This window comes from Lonchura striata, chromosome 6 (assembly GCF_050655825.1).
Source record: "Lonchura striata isolate lonStrDom1 chromosome 6, ASM5065582v1, whole genome shotgun sequence".
Taxonomy (NCBI): Eukaryota; Metazoa; Chordata; class Aves; order Passeriformes; family Estrildidae; genus Lonchura; species Lonchura striata.
Window position 1 is genome coordinate 21,034,124 of NC_140708.1, and position 22,981 is coordinate 21,057,104.

General features: G+C 37.5%; 1 protein-coding gene across 11 annotated transcripts in view; it reads left to right on the forward strand.

Moving 5' to 3' along the window:
• USP54 (ubiquitin specific peptidase 54) overlaps window positions 1-22,981 on the forward strand; it is a 93,711-nt gene that overhangs the window by 45,291 nt on the left and 25,439 nt on the right. For 5 of the 11 annotated variants that reach the window (XM_021548725.4, XM_077784587.2, XM_085583575.1 and 2 more), the window contains exons 2-9: window positions 1,645-2,487; window positions 5,122-5,214; window positions 14,958-15,092; window positions 16,204-16,317; window positions 16,474-16,556; window positions 18,358-18,463; window positions 20,374-20,520; window positions 21,881-22,030. In XM_021548725.4, coding sequence (XP_021404400.3) covers window positions 2,341-2,487; window positions 5,122-5,214; window positions 14,958-15,092; window positions 16,204-16,317; window positions 16,474-16,556; window positions 18,358-18,463; window positions 20,374-20,520; window positions 21,881-22,030 — 975 coding nt within the window. In that variant the 5' untranslated portion in view covers window positions 1,645-2,340. Of the gene's footprint in view, window positions 1-691; window positions 2,488-5,121; window positions 5,215-8,331; window positions 8,434-8,455; window positions 9,459-14,957; window positions 15,093-16,203; window positions 16,318-16,473; window positions 16,557-18,357; window positions 18,464-20,373; window positions 20,521-21,880; window positions 22,031-22,981 lie in introns of those variants that run through there. The other 6 variants (XM_085583576.1, XM_077784585.2, XM_085583574.1 and 3 more) reach the window with 4 other exon arrangements.

Consider the following 22,981-nt stretch of genomic DNA (forward strand, 5'->3'; position numbering starts at 1 on the left):
CCACTGAATAGGTGTAGCTCTCTGATGTGTGTTTTGGGCATGTTTTGGATTGTATTTTTCTTTGTTTGTAGGTGTTTTGGAAAGAAGACCAAGTGTTTGGCTCAGTGGTTTTTGTGGGGCAGCACAGAGCCTGCCTGTCTTGGTTCATTACACTCAGCACTGCTCTGTCTGTGACACACAGGCTTAGCCACTGCACCACTGCAAGTGATATTGCTTTACAGAGATCCCTAAATTGATCCCTGAATAGCTCACACAGTATGGTTGGCTCATGGTTCATTAAGGGGTTGAGCAAAGAAAGAGGGCTGAGGCTGAAATTGGTTTGAAATGACTCCTGTATAAGTTCAGCACTCAGGAATGTTGTGTGACGGGCACAGGGATGGTCTGTGCCTGCAGGCTTGCAAGCAAGTCTGAAATTTTGCATGGCACACTGGCAACCAGGAGGACTACTCATCTGTGAGAAGATATTTGCCTGCCTTACAGCAATGTTGAGACTTCATTAATATTTGTAGAATGAGTTTAACAGAAGAACAAACAAATAATTACTAGAAGGGCATGTGTTAGGCTGCATTAACACATTTGGAGGTATTTAGGAAGTTCTCTGTTTTTTGACAGGAGATGAAGAATTGATAATTGTGTGGAAGATGAAGAACATGCCTTCACAGATACCCAGGTTATCTTTGTAGGGTATTATACTCTCAGTTAATTTTTGATGAGGTACAAACCCTACATATGTCTGTTTTGTAGTGACTTCATGCTGCAGTTAATACTTTAATACATTTGGATTAATCTTATTCATACTAGCCCTAGTTGGTAATTTCAATTTTTATTATGCATATCAAAAGTGGTATAATTCTAGATGTCATTGGCAATATCCCTGGAAAATACTATGCAGGTTTCTGTAAATATAGGTGGACTACACTTGAGAGAACTTTTTAAAAAAGTGTTGTCATGAATCTTGTAGTTCCTGTTTCTAGGAATTTCTATTTTTTTTTTCCCCACGTTCTTGTAGATGAACTTGCGGTGGGAAGAGTGCTTTCTGTTGAATAATTGTTCTGGCTTCTTGAGAAGTTTCTGTGCCTTTTATAAGACATCACATATCCCATGTACCTAGATTAAGTAGTATTTTAGAGGTACACACAATTTCTGATGAAGGAAATTTGGAGACTTTTTTTTCTAGAGAGTGCAGTGGGTTGCCAAGTCAGGGATGAGCCTTGCACCTTCCATATTCAGTGCAAAATCCCAATTCTAGGGTGGAGAATATGCTAGCATGTATTCATAGAACCACAAATCCTTGTGTAGCTGAATGAATAAGATATTATTAAAAAAAAACACTACAAGATTGTAAAGGATATGTTTGACTACTGCCATGGGGTTTACTTGAATGTTGTGGTTTATTTTTTAAATCTAGTTTCCTTCTTAACCTTGCCAACATACTCCAAGCTTCCTTGCTCTTACATGCTTTTCTCAGAATCCTCTGTTCTTTTCTATATTATTTTTTTTGGGTGGAGGAGCGTTTATATTTTTTGCTTTGTCTCTGAATAGTCAGTGTATTGTGGGAGGTGAGGTAACACTGGTCTTGGCAGAACACCACAAAACCGAGAGTAATTAAATGACGCAAGCCTTTGATTATTTTTCTCTCTCAAGCTTTCTGGCACGGCTGGGCATTCTGATTGCAAAAGGAGGATCGGGAGAAGAAACTTCTAAAGATCGCATGCAGAATTAGCAGAACTGTGCCGGAGACGCCTTGCTCTTTAAAGCTTCTCGCTTGCAAGTTCTGGAGTTACTTCTTTTTCCCCTGTGAGGCTGATGTCTCTTGCATCACCCAAGATATATGTAACTGAAAGGGAGCTGCCAAGGTTGTGTTTTGGTTTCTTTGCACCCTTGCTAATTGGATTTTTCCCATGTTCTTCAGGAGGATTATAGAAGAATTACAGAAGCTGTGTTTTTGGGGATGTGGAAAGAAGTTGTTTTTCTCGTCTTGAGTCCGGGACCTCCTTGATTTGCCATTTATTCTCTGAAGTTACTGCCTGTATGGAAAAGGGAGAAGCAGCTTAACGTGAACTTGCACAACCATGGATTCCTTCCCTTTGCAAATGTTCTATGTGGGTGCTTTTAAAGAAGGTTTTTGCATGCATAAGCAGCAAATGAAGAATAGCATCCCAGGCTGGATTTAAAAGAAACAAACTCCTTGAGTCCTGGAAAAAGGATAAATACTGTTTAAAGTATAGTTTAAGGAAGAGTGGGTGTTGTTCTAGTTCTAGAGGTTTTGAAAGGAAGCATCTGATCAAGTAAAATATTCTGCCCGTCTAAACCTGTGTTTTCTACAGCTGAAACTGGAAGATGTCTTGGAAAAGAAACTACTTTTCTGTGGGTCGGGGCAATATACAGGGCATGTTTACTCCACGAAATACCACCTCGATAGCACCCAGTAAAGGTCTCAGCAATGAACCAGGGCAGAACAGTTGCTTCCTGAATAGTGCGCTGCAGGTAAGAGCACAGAATAAAGAATGTTTCTGGTTTTGCCCTCTGTCTGTTGCAGTATTTTCCTAGGCATTGTGCAACAAATATAGCCAAACTTGGGTACATAACTGTTGGTGGGCCTAGACAGAATAAAACTGCATTTGGAAAAGCAGATTGAGTTATTGAACAGCTTTTTAATTTTCAGGTTTTCCTAATGAATTCAATAGCATTTACACAGTCATCATTTACTTGGATGTCTTGTTTGTGTAAGCTTGTAGAATGTCAATCAAAGCTAAAAATACACCTAGAAAATGTATTTGAAAATAATAGGATATTGCATAGCTTGCAGAATGCATACTCCTTAAAAGTAAACTTAACTTTTTTGTTGAACCAGTCAAAGTTTGATAATAACTATACAAGAGCCATTTTATATAGTTCAGTTTTCTTTCTGGCTGCTGCTTTGTAGCTTATTTAAACGACTGAGTGTTTACCTTTTGATTTAGAAGAAAAACCTTTTCTGGTGCCAAATTCAGTGGGGTGGCATGGCTGCTATAGAGGTGTTGTAACCATTTAGATGATTTGAGCATCTGATGGTTGAGATTCAGTCATTTTGGCAGCAGGGCTTAAAACCCCTTCACGTCAAGTTTCCATCCCTTCATATGACTTGTCTGTGCAGAACAGACTGTATCACTATGGGTTTAACTTCTGCTTGGTTTCTTTTCCATGGGCCCAATCAGGTTCTCAACTAACTTCAGGCTTCCATATAACCCTAGTGCAGATAATATATATATTTGTATACCTATGACCCTCAATAGGCTTAATATGTTAGGAATGACAGGGCAGAGAGAAGTTTCCAGTGATAATCTGTATCAATTACCTTTATTAAGCTGTAAGGTGTAATGACTGGCTGCTTCCTAATATTGAGTTAGTGAACCTAGGACTGGACTAAGTAGATCCTAATACCAGCTGCATATCATACATGAAGATAAAAGCATATGACCTTGTCTTTAATCTGCTACAGAAACTCTTTTCTTCTAAAGCTGAAGAGAGATAGGATACTGAGAATACTTACAATCAGAGCTGAATTTAAAAAAAAAAAAGGCAAGATGATAATAATTTCATAAAATACCTACTCCTGGGGTTTATCCTAATTTTTTAGCACTTAGTCTGAAATGCCCTTGAATGTTTGTTGCTTCTCACTCTTACGATTTTCTGTAAACATTCAAGCTAAACTCTAAAGACAATTATATAAAAAAGTTGGACTCATTTCTAAACATAATTTTTTGTCCTTTTGTAAAGTCTGCAGTAGTTCATCAGGAATGTTTGTGTGTAATCAGATGTTTTCTAGACTTACGTTTCCTCCTAGGCCCTTAAGTACAGGGATGCTTCGAGTATAACCAAAGCCATGGCAATTATGAATTTTTGGGAAACTTACAGATTATATTTAAAAATGTGTTTACTGAATATTGCATATTACTGTGGTTTGACTAACAGATTGTTCCAGTTAAAAACACTTATTGAAATGAGCATAAATTTTGCCAGGTTGCTAAATTTTTTCTAGCCAGTTGCTCGAAGCAAATTCATCAGAAATAAGAAGTTTGGTTCCTCTGTTTGTGCTAGTGAAGCATTTAGCTAGTCACGTGTCAGCCTGGACCTTGCTGCTCTGTCCGGAACCTGGTAGGACGTGATTTAGGTCAGGGCTTCTTTCAGTGCAAACTTTGGCCTTCAGGAAGGCTGCTGATTGAGGTTTGCAGGAAAGTCCAGTTACTGTTAGTTTGAGCTGAAATAGCCAGTTTTGACCACATTTATACATAAAGCACTCACTGTAGATCACCTCAGAGATGGATATTGTTGCTAATTTACAGATACAAATTTGAATAATTTCCCAAGAGTGCACAGGTTTAGTTGTAAAACTGAAGAATAAAAAAACATGGTGCTGTTAGAGCAGATGTCACCTCTCACTGTTGCTAGCAGAACATGTAAAAGCCTGCTTGCTTTTCTGTGGTATGACCCTACCTAGGTACACACCTGGTATTACCACCTTACCTGTCCTGAGAGAAAGCTGTAGCTGCCCTAACAGGCTAGGGTCAGTAATCATGGCCTGTCAGGACACTTAGTAATGATAAAATTGGGCATAACGGATTTTAGTATTCTACTGTTTTCTCTTTCACAAACTCGTTTATGTATGTACTGTTAATTCTCTATTTCTTCATCATTTGGGCTTTCTGCTTAAGTAAGTTCTGTGGGATTGGAAGAAGGGAAAAATTTCATCCCCATCAGTCCATGCAGTGTCCTTGGCAGCTCTGCTCAGCTTCATGGTGCAGTTGCCCAGCAGCCGACCCTGGTGCCAGCACAGCAGAGCAGTCAGAGCAGGTGCTGTGTAAGCAAGCACTGCCACATGGATGAAGAAAGGAGTTTTCTAATATAAAAGCACATGGCTAGAAATTTAGAGGAAGATCATACTGTAAATTAGCATATGATGGTTACAGCTAAACAATAAAGTTGAAAATGTCAACTTGCAGTCAGATAAAAGGCATCCCTTTCATTAATGACATTGGTATACTACTTTGTTTATTCAGCATATGCAGTTTAATCAAAAGCTTATTCAATATTTTATTTTATATATTCATAAAATTGGCTGTGCCCACTTTTCTGTTTCAGGTTCTGTGGCACCTGGACATTTTTCGCCGCAGTTTCCGGCAGATCACAACACACAAATGTATGGGTGATTCTTGCATCTTCTGTGCTCTTAAGGTAAAAGTTAGAATACATTGAAAACCATCCTTTAAAAATTTGAACAGAAATATTTATGAATATTTATAATCAAACTTGCACCTGAAAATGTGTGAGAACAAGGTAAACGTGATAGCTAGTGGTCCAAGATCCAGTTTCTAAAATGTGTTCAAATGTGTTGGTAAAGTTTCAGTTACAAGGACTCTTCTTAATGGTGTGCAGGTCATTGTGAGTCTCCATTGGTTCAGGCAATAACATACAAGTTTCCTTTATTTTTTCCAATTTATCATTTGGTATACAAATATAATACCATGCACAGTCAGTGTGCTCATCAACATTTACCTTTCCCTTCAGAGCTACTTTAAATATCAGGATGGGGAGGGCCATTTGGCTAAGCCTTTCTGTTCAAAACTGTTGATTATGTAAGACTAAAAGGCTATTTTCTACTGTAAATATTGATGTCTGCATTAAATGGCTCAGCTCTTTGTAGTCTCTGTCTTAAAAAACATCAATTCTGTTTGTAGCTGCAGATTCAATGACTGACTGTCATAGAGGCTGCCTGGACAGTAAGATCTAGATGCTAGCTCTGATTTTGACTATTGCTATGTACTTGAGTCAATTGTGCAATTGTGTGTCTCTGTTTGTCGCTATCAATTAATTTGTTGCATTCTGGGGTTTGTTTGGTTTTTTTTTTTTTTTGTGACCTTCTTTCTAAATTTTGCTAGCTCAAATGCCTGGCTTTTTGTGGGAGAAATGTACATGATGCAAACATGATGAAAATATCTAGCTTTAATCTTCCTAAACAGTGATTTTCTCTTCTGAAATTGAGACTTAAATGTCTTCTTTGATCACAAGTGTGTTGTAAAATCCAACTAAATATATAAGATAGAGGGAGAATTTGTCGTGAATTCTGTGTACAATGATGAAAATGACAGAAAACATGTCTTATGAAAATGGTAAAATAGAGAGTGCAGGTTTATGTTAGGATCATCTGAGTTCCTAGACAATATTTATGGTATAGCAGCTGTCTTGCTGCTGTTAAGTAATGTCACAGGTGCTCTGGTAGAGACTGGCTTAAAATGAATTATCTAGTGAGCTTTTGGGCTGTTGTTGAGGAGTTTTCCCTGGCAAATGAACAGCAAAGGGGAGACTATTAAGGCATGAAGTAAGAGAATGTATCGTTTTTTGAAGGGAAATTTGTCTCAAGACATACCTATTGAAATGATGAAACAGGATGATATTTACAGCAGTATCATTAGAAGAGGATGTAACAGTGGGTTAGGAGCAAGGTAATGCGTCCAAGGTGAGATACAACTTTCAGACACAGAAAAGATGGAAAATTAGGTATATTCCCTTCCTTAAAGGGGAATGATAAGCTTTAGTCATGATCTGGTTTGAGTTCATTAAGTTCAGTGGGATAATTTAAGGGTATTGTTTGGATCATGCCCTCAAATAATGTCAAGTGATTGTTGATATTCTTTGTTAGCCAAGATGAGAAAAGGATATAGGAATTTACCATGAATGTAAGCTTTTGCCATTCTGGGGTTTAACTGAAAAGCATGATCAAGGAACTACCAGGAGATCAGATAAGTTTTGCCATGAATGAAAGTAGACACTCAACTCTGCATTAGAGTCCAGGTTTTAGTATGAAAAATAATAGTTAAAAGCCTTTCTGTATAAAATACTGAAAAAGAGCGGGAGGGTTGTGAAAGAATATTACAGGAAAAAGGAGAGGATGAACCTTTGTGGTACTAGTCTTGAAAGATGAACTGCAAACAAAGATGCATGTGGATTAGCAGTACCAGTATGAGAGGGAAAGCAATGCAGGAAGACTGGAAGATGACAGGATCTCTGGAATATATGTATTAAAAGCAGCAATGAGTGTTTAGTTTTATTGGTAAAATCCTTGTTTTTGATGTCTTGAAGTGTGTAGTGTGCTATTATAAACTTGGAAATGACAGGTGGTGTGGCAGAATTCACAAATTCTATGCATGCAGCCATATGTTTATTTTTTAAATCAAGCAGCTTTGGAAAAATTGACTGCTGTCTCTTTTCACTCTCAGATACCTGCAAAAATTTTGTGTATATGTGTTTTTGGTTTTGTTTGTTTTTTTTTTTACCTGAAGTTCTTAGCAATAATGTTTCTAGCTGGCAGTTGTTACAACCCTTAATTTCCAATAAAACAGTAATATTGCAGCAAATCCTCTACTTCTTTTGCACATTTTGGGAAACGTGTGTCTGGTTGTGTGCAGAATTCCTAGAGCTCACAAAAACTAAAGAACACATAAATAATTAGTTACCTAGACAAGTATTTATGAATGTGGGCAGTAACCAAAACTTGAAAAAGTAAGTAGATTCCAACTCAATTCAAAAAGTTAGCATCTACTCTATGTGCAGTCTGTTCTTCATGGGAGATTGCTGTGTGTCCTACCAAAGCCTGTCCAGAAACACTCTCTCTGGGTAATATTGTGCCAAGCTTTCTCTTCAGTTATCTTTTGTAAAATGTTCATTGTGTACATAAGTATTTGAAAGTTCCCCCCTCCCCCCTTTTATGTTGTTATCAAGTCAAATACTATTACAAAGGTGAGTTATAAGGGCTGTCACTTGACTTTTAAGTGAAATCATGGTGCAAACCTCCCCTCAATCCTCAAAAAAACCTCTGGGCACCAGAAACATATGCCATCTTGCTTAATTGCAGCTGAAAAGGTAGGGGTATTCACAAGGGACAGCTCCAAACTATGGAGATAGTCACATTCATCCTCATATTCTCCTTAAGCAGGCAGTAGAAGTGGGGAAAAGGCTGTTCAAGGTGTTTACTTGTTCTCTGCTGCCCTCTGGATCAGTGTTTTTAAATTGCTCTATTTTCTTCCTCCTGTAAAAGTCTGTCTGGTACATGTTACGTGTATACTTCTATAAGACAAGTGGGATTATGTGCTTAATGTGCACCAAACACTGCATCGCCAAGAGCATGTTTTGTGTCCTAGGGCAGCAGAGCCATCCCCTCCCTTCTGTGCTCATTTCTCCCCCTGCCCCAGCTCTCCTTTCTGCTCTGGAAGCCTTTAACTATTGTCCTGCCAGAGTAATGCTGGATTAGCCTCCAGATCTTTGACATCCTCTTTTTCTTGAATCTTGCCTTAGGCTTTGCTAAGATGAGGGAGAAGAAGTGGCTGGATCCAGTGGGAACACCAGAATTTGGAGCTCTATACCATGCGAAAATCTCCTATTAGGGTCTGGGGAGAGGTAATTAGCCTTGCATGCTGTCAGGTGGATCTGCCCAAAACACTTGTCCAGAACAAGCAAGGTGGAGGCAGGACATGTTTACCCTTCTTCAGAGCATGCTGGCATGTTCAGATTCCAGCCTGGCCTGGGAAAGGGACACTACTTGTGGGGAGGAGCCTATGTCGTGTTCCCCCACTTCACTTCAGGGTCCTTTCACAGCATATCTGACACCATCTGTGTTGTACAGAGATGGTTCATGCTCTTCTCCTGCTCTGAAAAGTTGTTCTGAGGGTGACATCCTCTCCTTTTGACTCTAGAAGAAGACAGTCTTCTCTAAGCTAAATTTAGCCATGGAATAACACTGAAGAAATTGTATTTTTTTCCATACCTTCTTGGCTTCCTGCAACTGTTTCTAGGGATTTGGATGTCATGCACAGTATGTACTGTAAATGCTCAGTTAGCTCTTTAAATATGACTTGTAATTTCAAATATGGGATCACAGGACAATGATGTCATACCTGATCACACCACATTTTATTTTTGTACCACATTGAAGACTTCCATTTCAAAAATTCTTGAAGTAATTTTAAAATTTGATATGCTACCTGTGTTAATGTAGCTAGAAAATGAACCTTGAAATCACTCCAGATATGCATTCCTTGGTTATTTGGAAGTTACCTTACATCAACAGCTATAAAAAGGGAGAGTTGCAGACTCTGTGCTGGAACCCCAAACACTGCTCCTTAAAATGTGGCATGATTTAAATATTTTTTTCAATATACAAGCTGTCCTTACCACTATGTGGTTTGCCTGCCATAACATTGGAACAGCTTTTTGATGTATTATTTATGCTGAAGTCTACTATGATTTGGTTTATTTTCTTTTTTTTTTCAGCATGACTTTGCTTTGGTGTTTATCACAGCTGGAAGAGGGTAGGAAGAGGGAAATCCGTCCACTGTACTGAGCATGCCACAGAGAGTTTGTTCTCCTTCCAGGGATTGTGCTGGGAGCTCCATAGTGCCAGGATACAGGACAGAGTGTTTTTTGTAGGTCACAAAGAAAAATGTTCTATTGATTGATACATTCGAATAGGGCTGGTCTTTTCTGTTGTTTTGTCATGTGCAACAAAAGCAGGAAGAATGTGAATTTTCTGTGTAGAAATTATGTTGTTGTGTAAGATGAAAATGGAGTATCATAGGGTTTTACAGCTTTTTACACTTTTTTAAAGTGGAATGACTGCAGTTTGTTCTCATAAGCCACTTGCTTGAAATTGAGTGATTTATTATGAAATGTTCATCATGTGGTTGAGACCATAATATGTTGATTGAAAAGATGACATCCTCTTGTTTTATGCTTTTTTTCTAGTGACAGTAGTATTTCAGGTAAAACAGTAGTCAGAATACATTAAATAATTACTTTTATTGTTGGAACGTTTTTCATCAGTTGGCACTCGCAGTTAACTGCCTGCCAAATAAACTAGCAGCAAGTACAGTTTCCTGAGTTAATAAACTGGTAATTGAAGCTTCCAAATAACAATTGGCTGTTTTGATCTTGATCAAGCAGTTAATGAATTGTTACCTAGTAGATGTGCACATTCTATGATTTTAATTTCTTTTCCTGCCACCTTCCTAAACAACACTTGTGGAAAGTATTATTTTTACTTGATTTTGGTAGTAGCCAGGAGTGCCTGACTTGATAGTCTGTACAGGGGACCTGATCTTAATAGTCAGGGTACAGTGTGAGTACAAATGGAAGATACATAAGAAGAAAGGAATAAATGGAAATCTGGGTTGATTGTTACCAGACTTGGAGGTTTGAAAAGAGATCAAAAGACACAAAACCAAATAGACCTAGAATTTTTTTCAACCTTGAAGAAAAATAAACATGAGGAAATGTGGGGAAAAATGTGAGCTAGTGGAAATACTGTGGGTGGAGGCTGATGTGTTTGGATAGGAGAAAAGTGATTTTTAGCAGCTATTTGGAACAGGTTATTGTACTGAGTAGAAGTCTTCACTGGGAGAGTGTGATGATCTGAACAAGAGATTAGGTACTACAAGCAAGAAAAAAGGTGCACTGAACAGGGTAAGAAGGGCATGCTATTGAAATGGAGAGAAAGCCTAAAAAAATCATGCAGACAAAAATCCTATCACCAAAACCCAGAAACAGTTGAAAGGGTAGGGAATACTAAGGTGAGGGGAACATGTTTTGTCCTTTGAAATACCATAGCACTAGGGCTGCAGTGATATCTCTATACAGAAGAAGCTTCTGTGTAATTCTGGAAGGGTTACTTCCCAGAAAGCTGCCAAGGACACAGCTCAAAATTACAGTACATAAACACTGTTCTGCTTCAGTAGCTGTTCCCTATTGTCTTCGCCCATCAATTTATTCTGATGTCAGCCTACTTTTGCATGCTTGATTAAAAAGTCACATGCATGTATCAAGGTTGGTTTGTTTCATCAGTATGGTTAGTTAAACACTGCAGATGTTGGTTTACCCCACATAAATGGAATACTTCTTTCCTAGGGAGCAGGTTGATTCCAAACACTATTAAAGATAATTGGGAGTAGATCTTGTAAACTATAGGAGGGAGTTCACAGTTATTGAAACTTTAAAATCTTTAAAAGAACTCAAGAATGCATGTCAATCTCATGGATTACCTAAAAGACTACTTGCTATCTTAAATCTCTAAACCAGGTGAAAAAAACTTGGTTGATGATCATGCATGTGAATTTTAGTGTTTGAAATACCTTAAAAGTATCTTGAAGAGTTGCGTGATAAATGTACCTTGTCTCAAAACTTAGGTTGTTTTTCTTTATTTGATCCTTGATCAATATACATCTAGAAAGTTCATACTGATCCCCATTCCCACACTTCCCAAAATAGAGGACATTATTTTGGAAGGCCGCTGACTGCAAGGCTTTGTTCTGATCTGTGTCAGAGGCCCTGCTGTGTAGTAGTAGAAAGGATATGAAGCTTTCAGTTAAAAAACAATGAAAAAGCCTTCTGAATAGTAAAAAATGAAGTGAGGCCCTACAATTTATAGTATGAGATGGTTAAGGAAGTTCCAGGTTTGGACCCATCTGAGAGGAAGCTGGTGAAAGGTAACAGTGTAGTTCGGAGTGGATCTTAGTATTTGGGGAAGGATTATATGCAACTAGATGGACTTAGAGAATTTATTGGTCTTGAAGAACACACTTCCTAATTTTATTCTCTGCTAGCCCTTCCAGACTTATGAAGAACCGTAGGGAAGGGGATGTGAAGGGAGATGGGCATCTTTTCTATATAGACCTCTCATAGGAATACAGTATAACCAGAATACAGACTTCCTATCTGAAAAATCCCTTGCTCACACTGTTCTGTCTTAGCTTGTAGACTGACCAACCTGCCAAGAACCATGTCCTCAGTGTAGAAATCAAAGAACTGCAATTAATACAGTATTAGTAATTCTTAGGTTTTATGTTAAGCTAATTATTTTTTTGTTCTGTCTTCTTGATTTTAGTTACTGAAAACAGGTAAAATAGAAGAAACTTTGCATTTTCATGGGGCTTTTAACAGTGTCCATTCTTACTGTTGCCACTGTTAGGGTCACACTCACTTGTGTTGGAATGTAGCTGTTGAAAGAGATCATCAGTGCAGTAAGTATGCTGATAGATTTCCACCATTTTCAGTTTCAGAAGAAGTTGGAGTTTTTGGAGGAGATTGAAGTTTGAATGTTTCATATGTGAAGTTCTCATGTTCCATAGTCCCTTGGAAGAAAGGTGCTGTGAGAGCTCCTGGGGCAGAATCAGGAGTGCTTTCCTGATTCTGAAAGCTGGCTTTCATACCTGTCTAGGGGACCAATGTTTGAATAGTTAACAGTATTGCTCACAGGCAAGACCTTAAATTAAGGAGGGAGATCTGACTTTGATAATGTGATGAAATTGCAGGAAATGCCACACCTGTCTGTCTAAGGTTGAGACACAGATAGACTTGTTCTGAAGGGGAGCAAAGAACCTATCTTGAAAAAGAAAAGGGAATCAACCCTAACAACCCATCCAAAACCCCAACCCAACCCCAGTGACTGAAACCTAAGAAAAACCAAAAAAACAAACTCCCTTGTGTTCAAAGTGCTTTTGACTCCATTTGAGGTGCTTTTGGGACTTCCTACAAGCACTGGGTTCCAACATGCTGTAAACTGCACTGTGCAATGCCATAATAAGATTTGATTTTTATTAGATTAAAATGAACAGTTACTCACTGGTTTTAAGATTTTGTTCCTCTTTTGTAATCTAAATAAGACCATATACCAGTGTGCTATGTCATTACAAATTTGAGGAAGCATTCTTCCATGTAATATTGGGATCTGTTACATCCTGATTTTTGCATTCTTTGCAGAATTGACATTGCTTAATTATTTTTTTGTTCCATGGTAAGAATACTTTTTCTTTAAAGATGGAAGTTTAAAAGAAGAGTTTCAGTTTCCTTGTTTGCTTTTCCTTTTACCTAGTTTAGAGCCTGCATTGTTTCTCACCCCCATGAGTGCAAAGCCATTTCAGGGCTCTCATTGAAGCAAACCAGGTCCTGCCCATCAGCTCATGGCAGTGAGGTCATGGACCAGTTGCTAACAAGTCTCAGATTTATGAAGTGAGATTGAATAAATAGAATAAATACATTGCTGAAGCACAGCTGTGAATATTTTGGAGTGCTCTTAAATTATTTCGTGTAAAATGTGAAGCAGGGTGGAGAAATGTTTCACTGCCTTTTTTTTAAGGATCACTGAAATGACAGAATTCACTAATGAAACATGAAAGTTGCTCAGTTATCAGAGTGACATAAATGGCAATCAAGTTTAAGTGCAGAGACTTTGTTCTTTCTCTTCAATGTATGTATATATAAAAGATAACTGAGGAGGGTATTGTCTTCAAGATGAAGTATGATACTGCCTCATGGCTGTCTCTTCATTACTCTTTTCTCATTATTCTGTGGTACTCTGATAAAGGCAGTAGCAGAAGAGCTGAGGGCTTCAGCACAATGGGCTGTTTTCCATCAGTGAGCACCTTGAGCACCACCAAAATAAAAGTTGCAGTGAAGAGAGATAGGCATATTATATCTGTTTTAGATTGTCAACACTAGAAATTGTACCATTCCTGTGGGCAGAAATGGCAGGAGCATGGAGGTTGGTTTGCTGTCTGTGCAGTGACAGTGCCTGTGCTTGGCACGTTTTCCAGCTTCCTCAAAACAGACAAGATTGTACTATTTGGCAAACCTCCCAGCTTACCTTTACTGATAAGAAACAAGTATAAATAGTTAAAGGAGAGAAAGATTTAGATTATTTCCAATTAATATGTGTGTTGGGGAGAAGGAATTAATTAAAGGAAGAAGTGCTACGTGAATTGTCAATCACTGACAATTGGTATATTTGAAAGAAAATCAAACAGACAAACCAGTTTGATTTTTTTCCTCATCTTACTAAGTTTAGAAGGCAGAAAAGAAGACTAGTGGTCCCTTTTTCCTCTCTTGCAGTATGAATTGAGCTTTTCCACAGTCTTTAGAAAAATTATGAGGACAGGTTTATAGATAAGGACAGGCAGAATTTTGAGATTGACACTGATCGAGATGGTTGGTTGTCACATGAAATGACATAGAAAGTAGAGCACAGTGGTGATGGAGAGTTGTATTGAAATAAGGACTCGAATTTTTTTACTTAGACTGAGAATCTTGCATACAGAATTATGTTCCTGTTTTTGTAGGAGGGCACAGCAAAAGTTAACTCTTCAGATGATGTTTTGGATATTTCATACAAATGTGCACAGAAGCACACAGAATAAATGGGGATGCTTAATCAGTTGGGAATTTTTACAGAACTTCTGTGCATATAACCCACACTTCAGACAATAATGTGTCTTTTTAGAACTCCTAATCCTTGCAAATGGTTGTTACCCAGGTGACGTGTGAGTTACAGTTAGGAAAATACAGGTTTATGGCAGCAAGTGAGCGGCTGGCTGTACATAGGAACTGCCTTTCCTGTTCATATTGTGCCTTTTCCCTCCTGCATGCTGATACAAAAAATCATCTAATTCTCACCCACTTGGGCTTTTGAGAGGTAAATTTCTTAAAGTGCGTAAGTATCAAGTTGTGGCTGTTTAAGGGCTAGATATGTTTGGAAAGAGTTGCTTAAAAGAGGGAACAAGGTGGCATGGGTAAGCTGGAAGCAAGAAAGTTAAACAGAGCGGGAGAGATGGAAATAAAAAGCACAATGTTTTCGAGTTCATTGCTTCAGGAATCAGATTTGGAGAAAGACAAATAGATCCAGGGGGGGATTGACACTGAGGAAAATTTCATCCTAAATTCCTAACCCTCCCTTGTATATGTGAAAGGAAGAAATACACAAAGGTGCGTATGATTTCAAAGGAGGAACTTTTAGGATTTCTTCTTGTAGTCTGTATACTGTACAAATATCTGTGTGTTGCAGGATCCAAACAAGTTAAATGTTTGCTGTTTGTTTTCAGATAAATTGATTCATGTTTTGAAATAACAGTAACTTAACTATCTTGTTTTTTTACTAGAGTATATTCAATCAGTTTCAATGTAGCAGTGAGAAGGTACTGCCTTCTGATGCCCTGCGCACTGCTCTTGCAAAGACATTTCAAGATGAGCAACGCTTCCAGCTGGGCATTATGGATGATGCTGCTGAATGTTTTGTGAGTATAACTGAAAGATGTTTGATAGGCAGAGATGTGGCTCACCACTACCAAACTTCCCTGATTTTTTTTTGCCCTTAATTTTTTCCCCCTTCATTTCTCTTTTCCCTAAATTGCAACATACTTTGCATGTCTGGTCTGGAAGAGTGCACTGAGAGTTCCCTAGACGAATGATTTGGAAATGGTAATAGCATTGGTAACCGTTCTTACAGTTTCTTTCGCATGTGTCCTGCTTGCCTGCTACAGTGTGCTTTAGATGTGAACTATGAAAAAAAATTGCACTAAAAGAATGATCTAGGATTCTAGTTTTAAGACTCTCCTCAAAAGAGTGAAGGACATTTTGTTTGCCAATTTTTATGAAATTGCATTTCCACAGGAAAAATTTTCAAGGGAACTTGTTAGAGCTGTTTTGCTAAATAATTAATCTTGACCTGTATATTGCAGGCCTATAAACTACCAGGCAGCTGGTAGTGTTAATGAGAAGTGTTCTGCTGGAAGAGTTGTCAAAAGATTTCTAGCACCCGCAGATTAATGTTGGCAACAGTGAGAGGAGAGAAAGTTGTGGGACAAAGATTTCCGGGAACTTTAAAACAGATGTAGTTGTATGAATTAGTATCTAAGAAATGTTCAGTCCTTTTGTTTCATACAGAATTTAGTCTGCCTCTTCATTTATTAGTTCTCCCCATTTTGATAGAATGTAGATGATGTGGCATATTTCGAAGCTCTCATGGAATGTAAAAGTTGATTTATTTTGTGTTGATGAGAAGTTAGTGTCAATCCAGTGATTTTAAAAACTGCATAGGTACTCGGTTACATTTGTTTATATCCATGGATGCTTGAGAACTAGACAGAAAAATCAACAGCATATTCTTCAGCAGTGCTAGTAAATAAAATAAATGGTTACCTGATCCAACATTTCAAATTAGAAGTGGAGGGTGTTTCCTTTTTCCGAGAAATACCAACTTCTTTGTTTTTGAAGCAGCTTTCACAAATTTGCAGGAGCCTTCTGTCTGTGACATTATTGCATCTGAGATGCTTTTGTGATTTATATAACTCTGGTTTGCAGTTGAAATTATCTAATGCATTTTTTCCCTTTTTTTCTTTTGGCTAGGAAAACCTGTTAATGCGAATTCACTTCCACATTGCAGATGAGACAAAGGAAGATATTTGCACTGCACCACATTGCGTTTCCCACCAGAAGTTTGCAATGACTTTATTTGAACAGGTGAGGTAATAATATGTGCTTAATGCCAAGGGCCAGTTCTCAAGTTTTATGTTTTCATGCCTAAAATATGCATTGTCACAGTAAAGAAATGTGCAGGCAGAAGTGTTGCAGTGGAAATACCTGTTTAATCTAATCAATGTGTTACATTCTCTTCAGTGTGTTTGTACCAGTTGTGGTGCCACCTCTGACCCGTTACCTTTCATCCAGATGGTACATTATATTTCCACAACCTCACTCTGGTGAGTTGAATTTTTCCACAGGTAACCTCCCCATTTTTTCCTGTTTTTTCTCCCCCCATACTGGTATTGCAGTTGGATATTTATGATCTTTATTGATTAAATGTCTAGAATATGATTTGTCAAAGTTGGCAGAGCTTTGATAACTGTGATAAAGAACGTGAGGATTTAGTGAAGCAGAAGATAGTAGTTTAGGCATGGATCAGTGTGTCTGCTTGTTTATGATTCTGAATCTTGACAACTGTAGTAGCAAGGACTTATGTACATTTTGAAAGACTTTAATGTGTGAGCAGGTGATTTAAGAAGACAGATAAGAAAAAACAATTACTTTCAAAAAGATCTTTGGACATCTACTCCATCCTTCTGTTTAAAGCAGGGCTAAATTCAAAGCTAAATCAGGCTGCTTGGGGTTGTGTGTAGCTGAGTTTTGAAAGTGCTTAAAGGACAGAAATTCCATGAATTCTCTGGACTGCCTGTTCTAGTTCTGAATTGGAACGTTTTTTCCTCCCTCATGGTGACCAGGACAGTTCTCCAGTAACTAGGGGAAGATGCAGAAAGGGAAGTTCTCACTAGAAGTCAAACATGGTTTGCCCTTGGTTAATCTGTGCTGACTGCTCTGACTCACCTTATCCTTCACATGCGTGGGGTTGATTTCCAAGGGGATTGATTTAGTCTGTCATGGCCCCAGGTGGTAGAGTGAGACTGACCAGCCTGTAGTTGCTCAAATCCTCTTTTCTTGGACGAATATATAGCTCTTGTCTAATCTGGTTACAGGGAAACTTCCCTGGTCACTGTGACCTTTCATTAAAGGTGGTGCACAGAGCATGAGCGCTAAGTCTGTAGCAGATTATTTAAACTAGTGCTGGAGAAGTCTTCTTTAAAGTTAAGAGCTTTTTAAGTATGATTGAGGCAGGAATCTGTTATTTGTTTCTGTCTTGAAATCTTTATTGTAATTAGAACTTTTCTTTGTTTTATGTCTGTCATGTGAAATATCTAGCTACAGTGATGTCTGTAGTTACAGAAAAACTGCTAGTTGCTCTTCACATGCAGATCTTTTAAAAGGTACCACTTTACCTTTGTAGCAAGAGTACTGTAAAGCATCCACCTCGTGGCTCCTGCCTGCTGTTCCATCAAGCTGCAGATTTTCACTAGGTTCCAGCAGACACTGTGTATAAGATTATAATTTATTAGAAAAAGGGCAAGATAGTTACATAAATGGTATTCAGTATTGTTTAGGAAAGATCACAATAGATCTTAAGTCATGCATTATTTTAGAAATACTAATACATACTAATATATTTATTAATCTCTGAAACCATTTTAAGCTTGAACATGCTTTGAGCACTAGTTCTCTTGTGTACATATCTTTCAGTTTGGACAGTGAAATAAATTGAGTACCGTGCTATTTTTTGGATGTAATTTTATTCAGAATTTGTCTTCCTGTGCTACTTTACTATAGTTGTGCATATTGAAAGTGGCACATTTTAGTGCAAGTATTTAATTTTGAAGCCAAGTATTTATCAAAATGTTTAAATTTTCTTTTAAGATACATTATTTAGAGTAAACAATCTATTTCTATTTTCAGTTCTACTTGTTTTCTTTAGGCAGTATTTTTATGGAAGATGTAGTAATTCACAATTAATTATGTGATTTTTTTCCTGTACTACATTATTAAATATAAAAACTATTCTGCATTTTGTTTCTTATTAAAAAAAAATAGGTGAAACATATACTAGATGAGCATGGGTTTGTGGTTTTATTTTATTACTAAAATTCTCTTTTCCGTATTTTGTCTATACTGAAGCAATCAAGCTATTTGTATGCTGGAGCGGCGGGAGAAACCAACTCCAGATATGTTTGGAGAGCTCCTGCAGAATGCCAGCACCATGGGGGACCTGCGGAACTGTCCAGTGAGTAGCCTTGGTTCTCTCGGGGTGTGAATTCAGTATCTCACAGGTACTCAGTCAAGGAAGGGAAGACTTAGTGGTAATGGGTGCTGCTTTGACTAACCACAGGTATTAAAAACAGGAATAGATGCTTACCTTTTATGTGTATTGTAAGTGATAGATTTCTAAAATAAAAGTTCAGTGTCTTGTTCTGCCTTTTAATAAATATGCAAAAAGAGTTATCAATCTTTTTTTACATATTGATTATTAGGTCAGGAAACAGCTGCAGAGTTGCTGCTTCATGTAATGCTACTGTTAGGTGCATTAGCTTTAACAGGAGGGCTTGTGTACCTGGTCCCTGGGGCCAGTGTAAATATTACATTTTATACCTGGCTCCCCTCCCAGTTTATAACTCTAAAACCTTCAGTAAAAGTCTCCATTGAAATACCTACTTTTTAATATTGGCAAATAGTGGCTTGCTTATTTAAGTAAAAAAAATTAAGATATTTTATTGTTGTGTAAAAAGTGCATATGAGTCCAGCTATTTAATAACAAAAGAATGTGAAATTTAATAGAAACACATTCTTGGTCAGGGCAAACTGCTATTTGACTGTGAAATAATCAGTTGGATAAAATGGCATACCAGCATTTGCTGTCCCTTTCTTTTTATACTCAAAAAAAAAAAAATTTCTATTGAGGTTTAGCAAAGTGTGGCCTCAAAGTTATGCTAAGGAAGCTTTTTATCAGGAACATTCAGCATGTTCCTGCTGTCATGCTGAAACAAAGAAGACAATTTGAGAGTAAGATGGGTTGGGAGGTAATAAACAGAATTGCTTGTACTTTAAATGACCCTTTCAATGTACATGTGAAAAGAGTCATCTTAATATTAAAACCTCATATCTGCATTTAAACATCAGAGTCCTCTACAGTTTTTCTTTGTTTTTAATTTTCATTTTTGTCTCTCAATGATGTTTGGGACCGAAATTCTGATTAAATTTTCTAGATTGCTGTGGGTAAGAGGTGCTTTGTGATCTCTTCCCTGGTTTTAGTGTCAGAAATTGTTATATCCACTTGTGAAACTGGACTCTGTAGACAAGAGAAACAATTCTCAGTATGAAAATGTTTTTCTCCTACCATTTTGTAGGTGTACCTTTGTGATGTGCCTTAGGGGAAAGATGAATGTTGCAAACAGACTTTGTCATAATTTTTGTCGTGTTTGTCCCCATCTCCCCACACTCCATTGCATCAACAGCACCCTCCCCTGCAAAGTGCACTAGTACTTATTTAAAAAGTAAAAAATGGGAAGAAAAATTGAATCAGGAAATAAGAATTGTAGAACTCCTTTGAGTTACTAAAACAACTCTTCCTCTCCTCATCTTTCAGTTGCTGTTCTCACATTTATACAAATACTGACCTAACTGTACTGTCTAAGATGAGATGTTTGAGGTACCATGTAGAAACACTCAAATCTAACAGCAAAGCAGGACTACCTTTGCTTCTTCAGCAAAGCAGAAAATTTTTCCTGACACTGTCATATAAGGCATTGGTCTCTGTATATTCAATTTTTAATCTGAGATTCTGATCAAAAGTGACCTTTCAGTCCAATTTCTAAGAATGTTACTGGGATCTTTCATGTATGTTTGCTTATCTTTTTTTAAATAAGCTTGGTTTTGTGCTCTATGTTTTAAACATTGTCAATAGCAGGAAGAAGAATTTGCAGTGTTCACTTCAAAGCTTGAGAATGCAGGGTAGTCTTGCCAGCACCTCTCATCTATAACATGAGAAGCTCCTATCTTGGCACTGAGCATATCTGCTGTGTCTCACCACCTCCTCTTTGGAAACTAATTCTGAGACTTATACTTGTTAGTGCCTTGCCCTAACATTATAATAAGAGAAGAATTATTTTCAGTGTCTTGTTTTATTTATATGCTCAGAGTAACTGTGGGGAAAAGATCCGTATTCGTCGTGTGCTGATGAACTCACCACAGATCATCACCATTGGCTTGGTTTGGGACTCTGACCACTCTGATCTGGCTGAGGATGTGATTCACAGTCTGGGAACTTGCCTTAAACTGGGAGATGTGAGTTTTGGTTTTTTTTTTGGCACTACTTACAAAGACTGTCTTTTTCATGGTAGTCTATCTACAGTAGCAAATGGAGAAAAATATAAAGTCTCCACCTTCACCTTTTTGGTATACATAAAAAGAGGAATAGAGAGCAGAGCCAAGGATCTGACCTGTCTCTGAAAGCCTTAGAAAAACCTTTGAACTGTATATTCTTGGGTTTCTGATATATCTGAAACTCTAAAAATACTTTCAAATGAAAGGAAATTCTGGATCAGTGTTGTGCTATTTCTATGAAAATACATATGTCCTCTTTCATTTTAAAGAACAGATGTTTATTTCTATTTCTTTTGAAGACGAAATGTAGTTCAGTGGTCTTTGGGGTAGGTTTGTTTTTTTTACCTTTAGCTTCTCTTTTTGGTGAAATGTGTGGTCTTAACACTGAAGAGTTATTTGTGACTGAACAGTCTCTTAAGAGGTGGTGACTGGCACTGTGTGATTGAATGACAGACTGAATTAAATAGGATTCCCTGGGGGATTCACTTATTCTGCACTAACTGATGCTTTAGAGCTGAATTATCAGTATACCAAACTGTAGCTGTGTCTTGTAGCATTGAGATACTACATAAAATAGTTTTTATATATATATGTATGTACACACATCAAGTTAAAAAAAAAAAAAAGCATTGTCCAGTGCACAGTGTACCAGAATGAGTGTGAGCTGATGGAAACGTGGTTATGAAATAGTGTGACCTTTGTGTAGTAAAGCAGTAATGCACTAAAACATGAGACCTGTGCGATTTAAATTAACAAAATTCAATTAAATAGAAAAGATTTTTTTGTGTGCTGAATTCTTTTGATCTACTGATGTCTTCAGTTGATCTTTTATGTGTTAGCATCATAAACGGGTCTATGCTAAATTCTTGATAGCCCTTGCTAAAGTCAGAATAAATGCTATCTGTTTACTGTCCAAACCGCTTTGTTTCTGCAAAAAGGAATGAATGTTTTAAACAGTATTTGATATAATCAGCAAGCATGACACAATACAAATTTCCAAAATAATTTCATTCAAACATTCAAATTATGTAACAGATATTTTATCATTGTTGTAAATGTCTTCTTTCAAGTATACACATAGTCCTAGTCCTACTCAGTTTATGAGTATCTGGTGAGTTGGTCAGAATCCATTTTTAGTCTGTATCTCTGGGTTTGCTTAAACATTGCATGATTGCTTATTCCCTCATTTTCTCTTACCTTTTGAAATAAAAACCTGACACGTCTCTATAATACTTCAAGGTCTTTGAACATAAAGCAGTATGTAAAATTCTGAGCACTTTATTAATTTCTCCTTCCGTTTTTCTTACCTCCCTTCTTGAAGCTCTTCTTCAGAGTAACTGATGACAGAGCAAAACACTCAGAGCTGTATTTGGTGGGAATGATCTGTTACTATGGAAAACACTATTCAACCTTCTTCTTCCAAACTAAAATCCGCAAGTGGATGTACTTTGATGATGCTCATGTCAAAGAGGTGAGAAAAAAATGTTTAGGAAAACACTCTTTTGGAAATTTGTTAGCTGCTTATGTATAAATCCATTCTGTTTCCTTCAGATTTTGAGAGGGTTTTTTGATAGTTTTCCACTCAGGATCCACAAATTTGCTACTCCTTTTTTCTCAACAAAGTGAAATGTTTTTTAAAAAAGCATACCAGGAGTCTCAGAAGCTCTATTCTTAGTTCTGTTGGCTCCCAGTCTTGTTTTTATGCTGTTGTTTGAAAAGGTACAGTTGCTTGTGCATACAGGTAACACCCATCTCTTTCCCTTGCTGACAAGCAGTATGGCTATTTAGTGCCTGTTGTTGATCTCTGCTTGAGTGTCTACCTGCCAATCTTCCCTAGTGCTTGCTGGCAGCAACAAAGTTTCTGCTCTTCTGTTAGTGCTTTTTTTTTAGCCTTTTCACCAAGCATGAGGTCCTTGACATTAAAGACTCCAGTGCTGAGATCTTGGCAGGACATTATAACCCATTAGATTGTTTGGCATTATTTCATACCACTCTCCTTTTTTCCTTCTATTCATGGAATCACAAAGGTGAGAGAGGAAATTTTCTCCTGTAGTCATGCCAAACACAGTCTCAATGGGTAAAAAACTCTGAATGCATACATGCAGTCATACTTCATAGCAGAAAAATTGGCACGGTTAGGTACTGCAGGGCTTTAGTAAAATAATCATGTATGGAGCAAATTTATTGGAGTAAATGTTCAGTCTGTCAGGTGAGACATGTATTAGTTCATGGGGAAGATTTATGGGATTGTATTACTGTGTGAATTAATTGCCTTGCCTATCAGTGCTTGCAGAGGTTCTGTCACAGCAGAAAGGTTCACACACTTGAAGTATTTTGCTTTGACTTGAATTTACTGTCCCGGTATCTTTTATTGTTCATTTTGTTTGTTAAAAATTCTTCTGCTTTTTGGTTGATGCAGTGT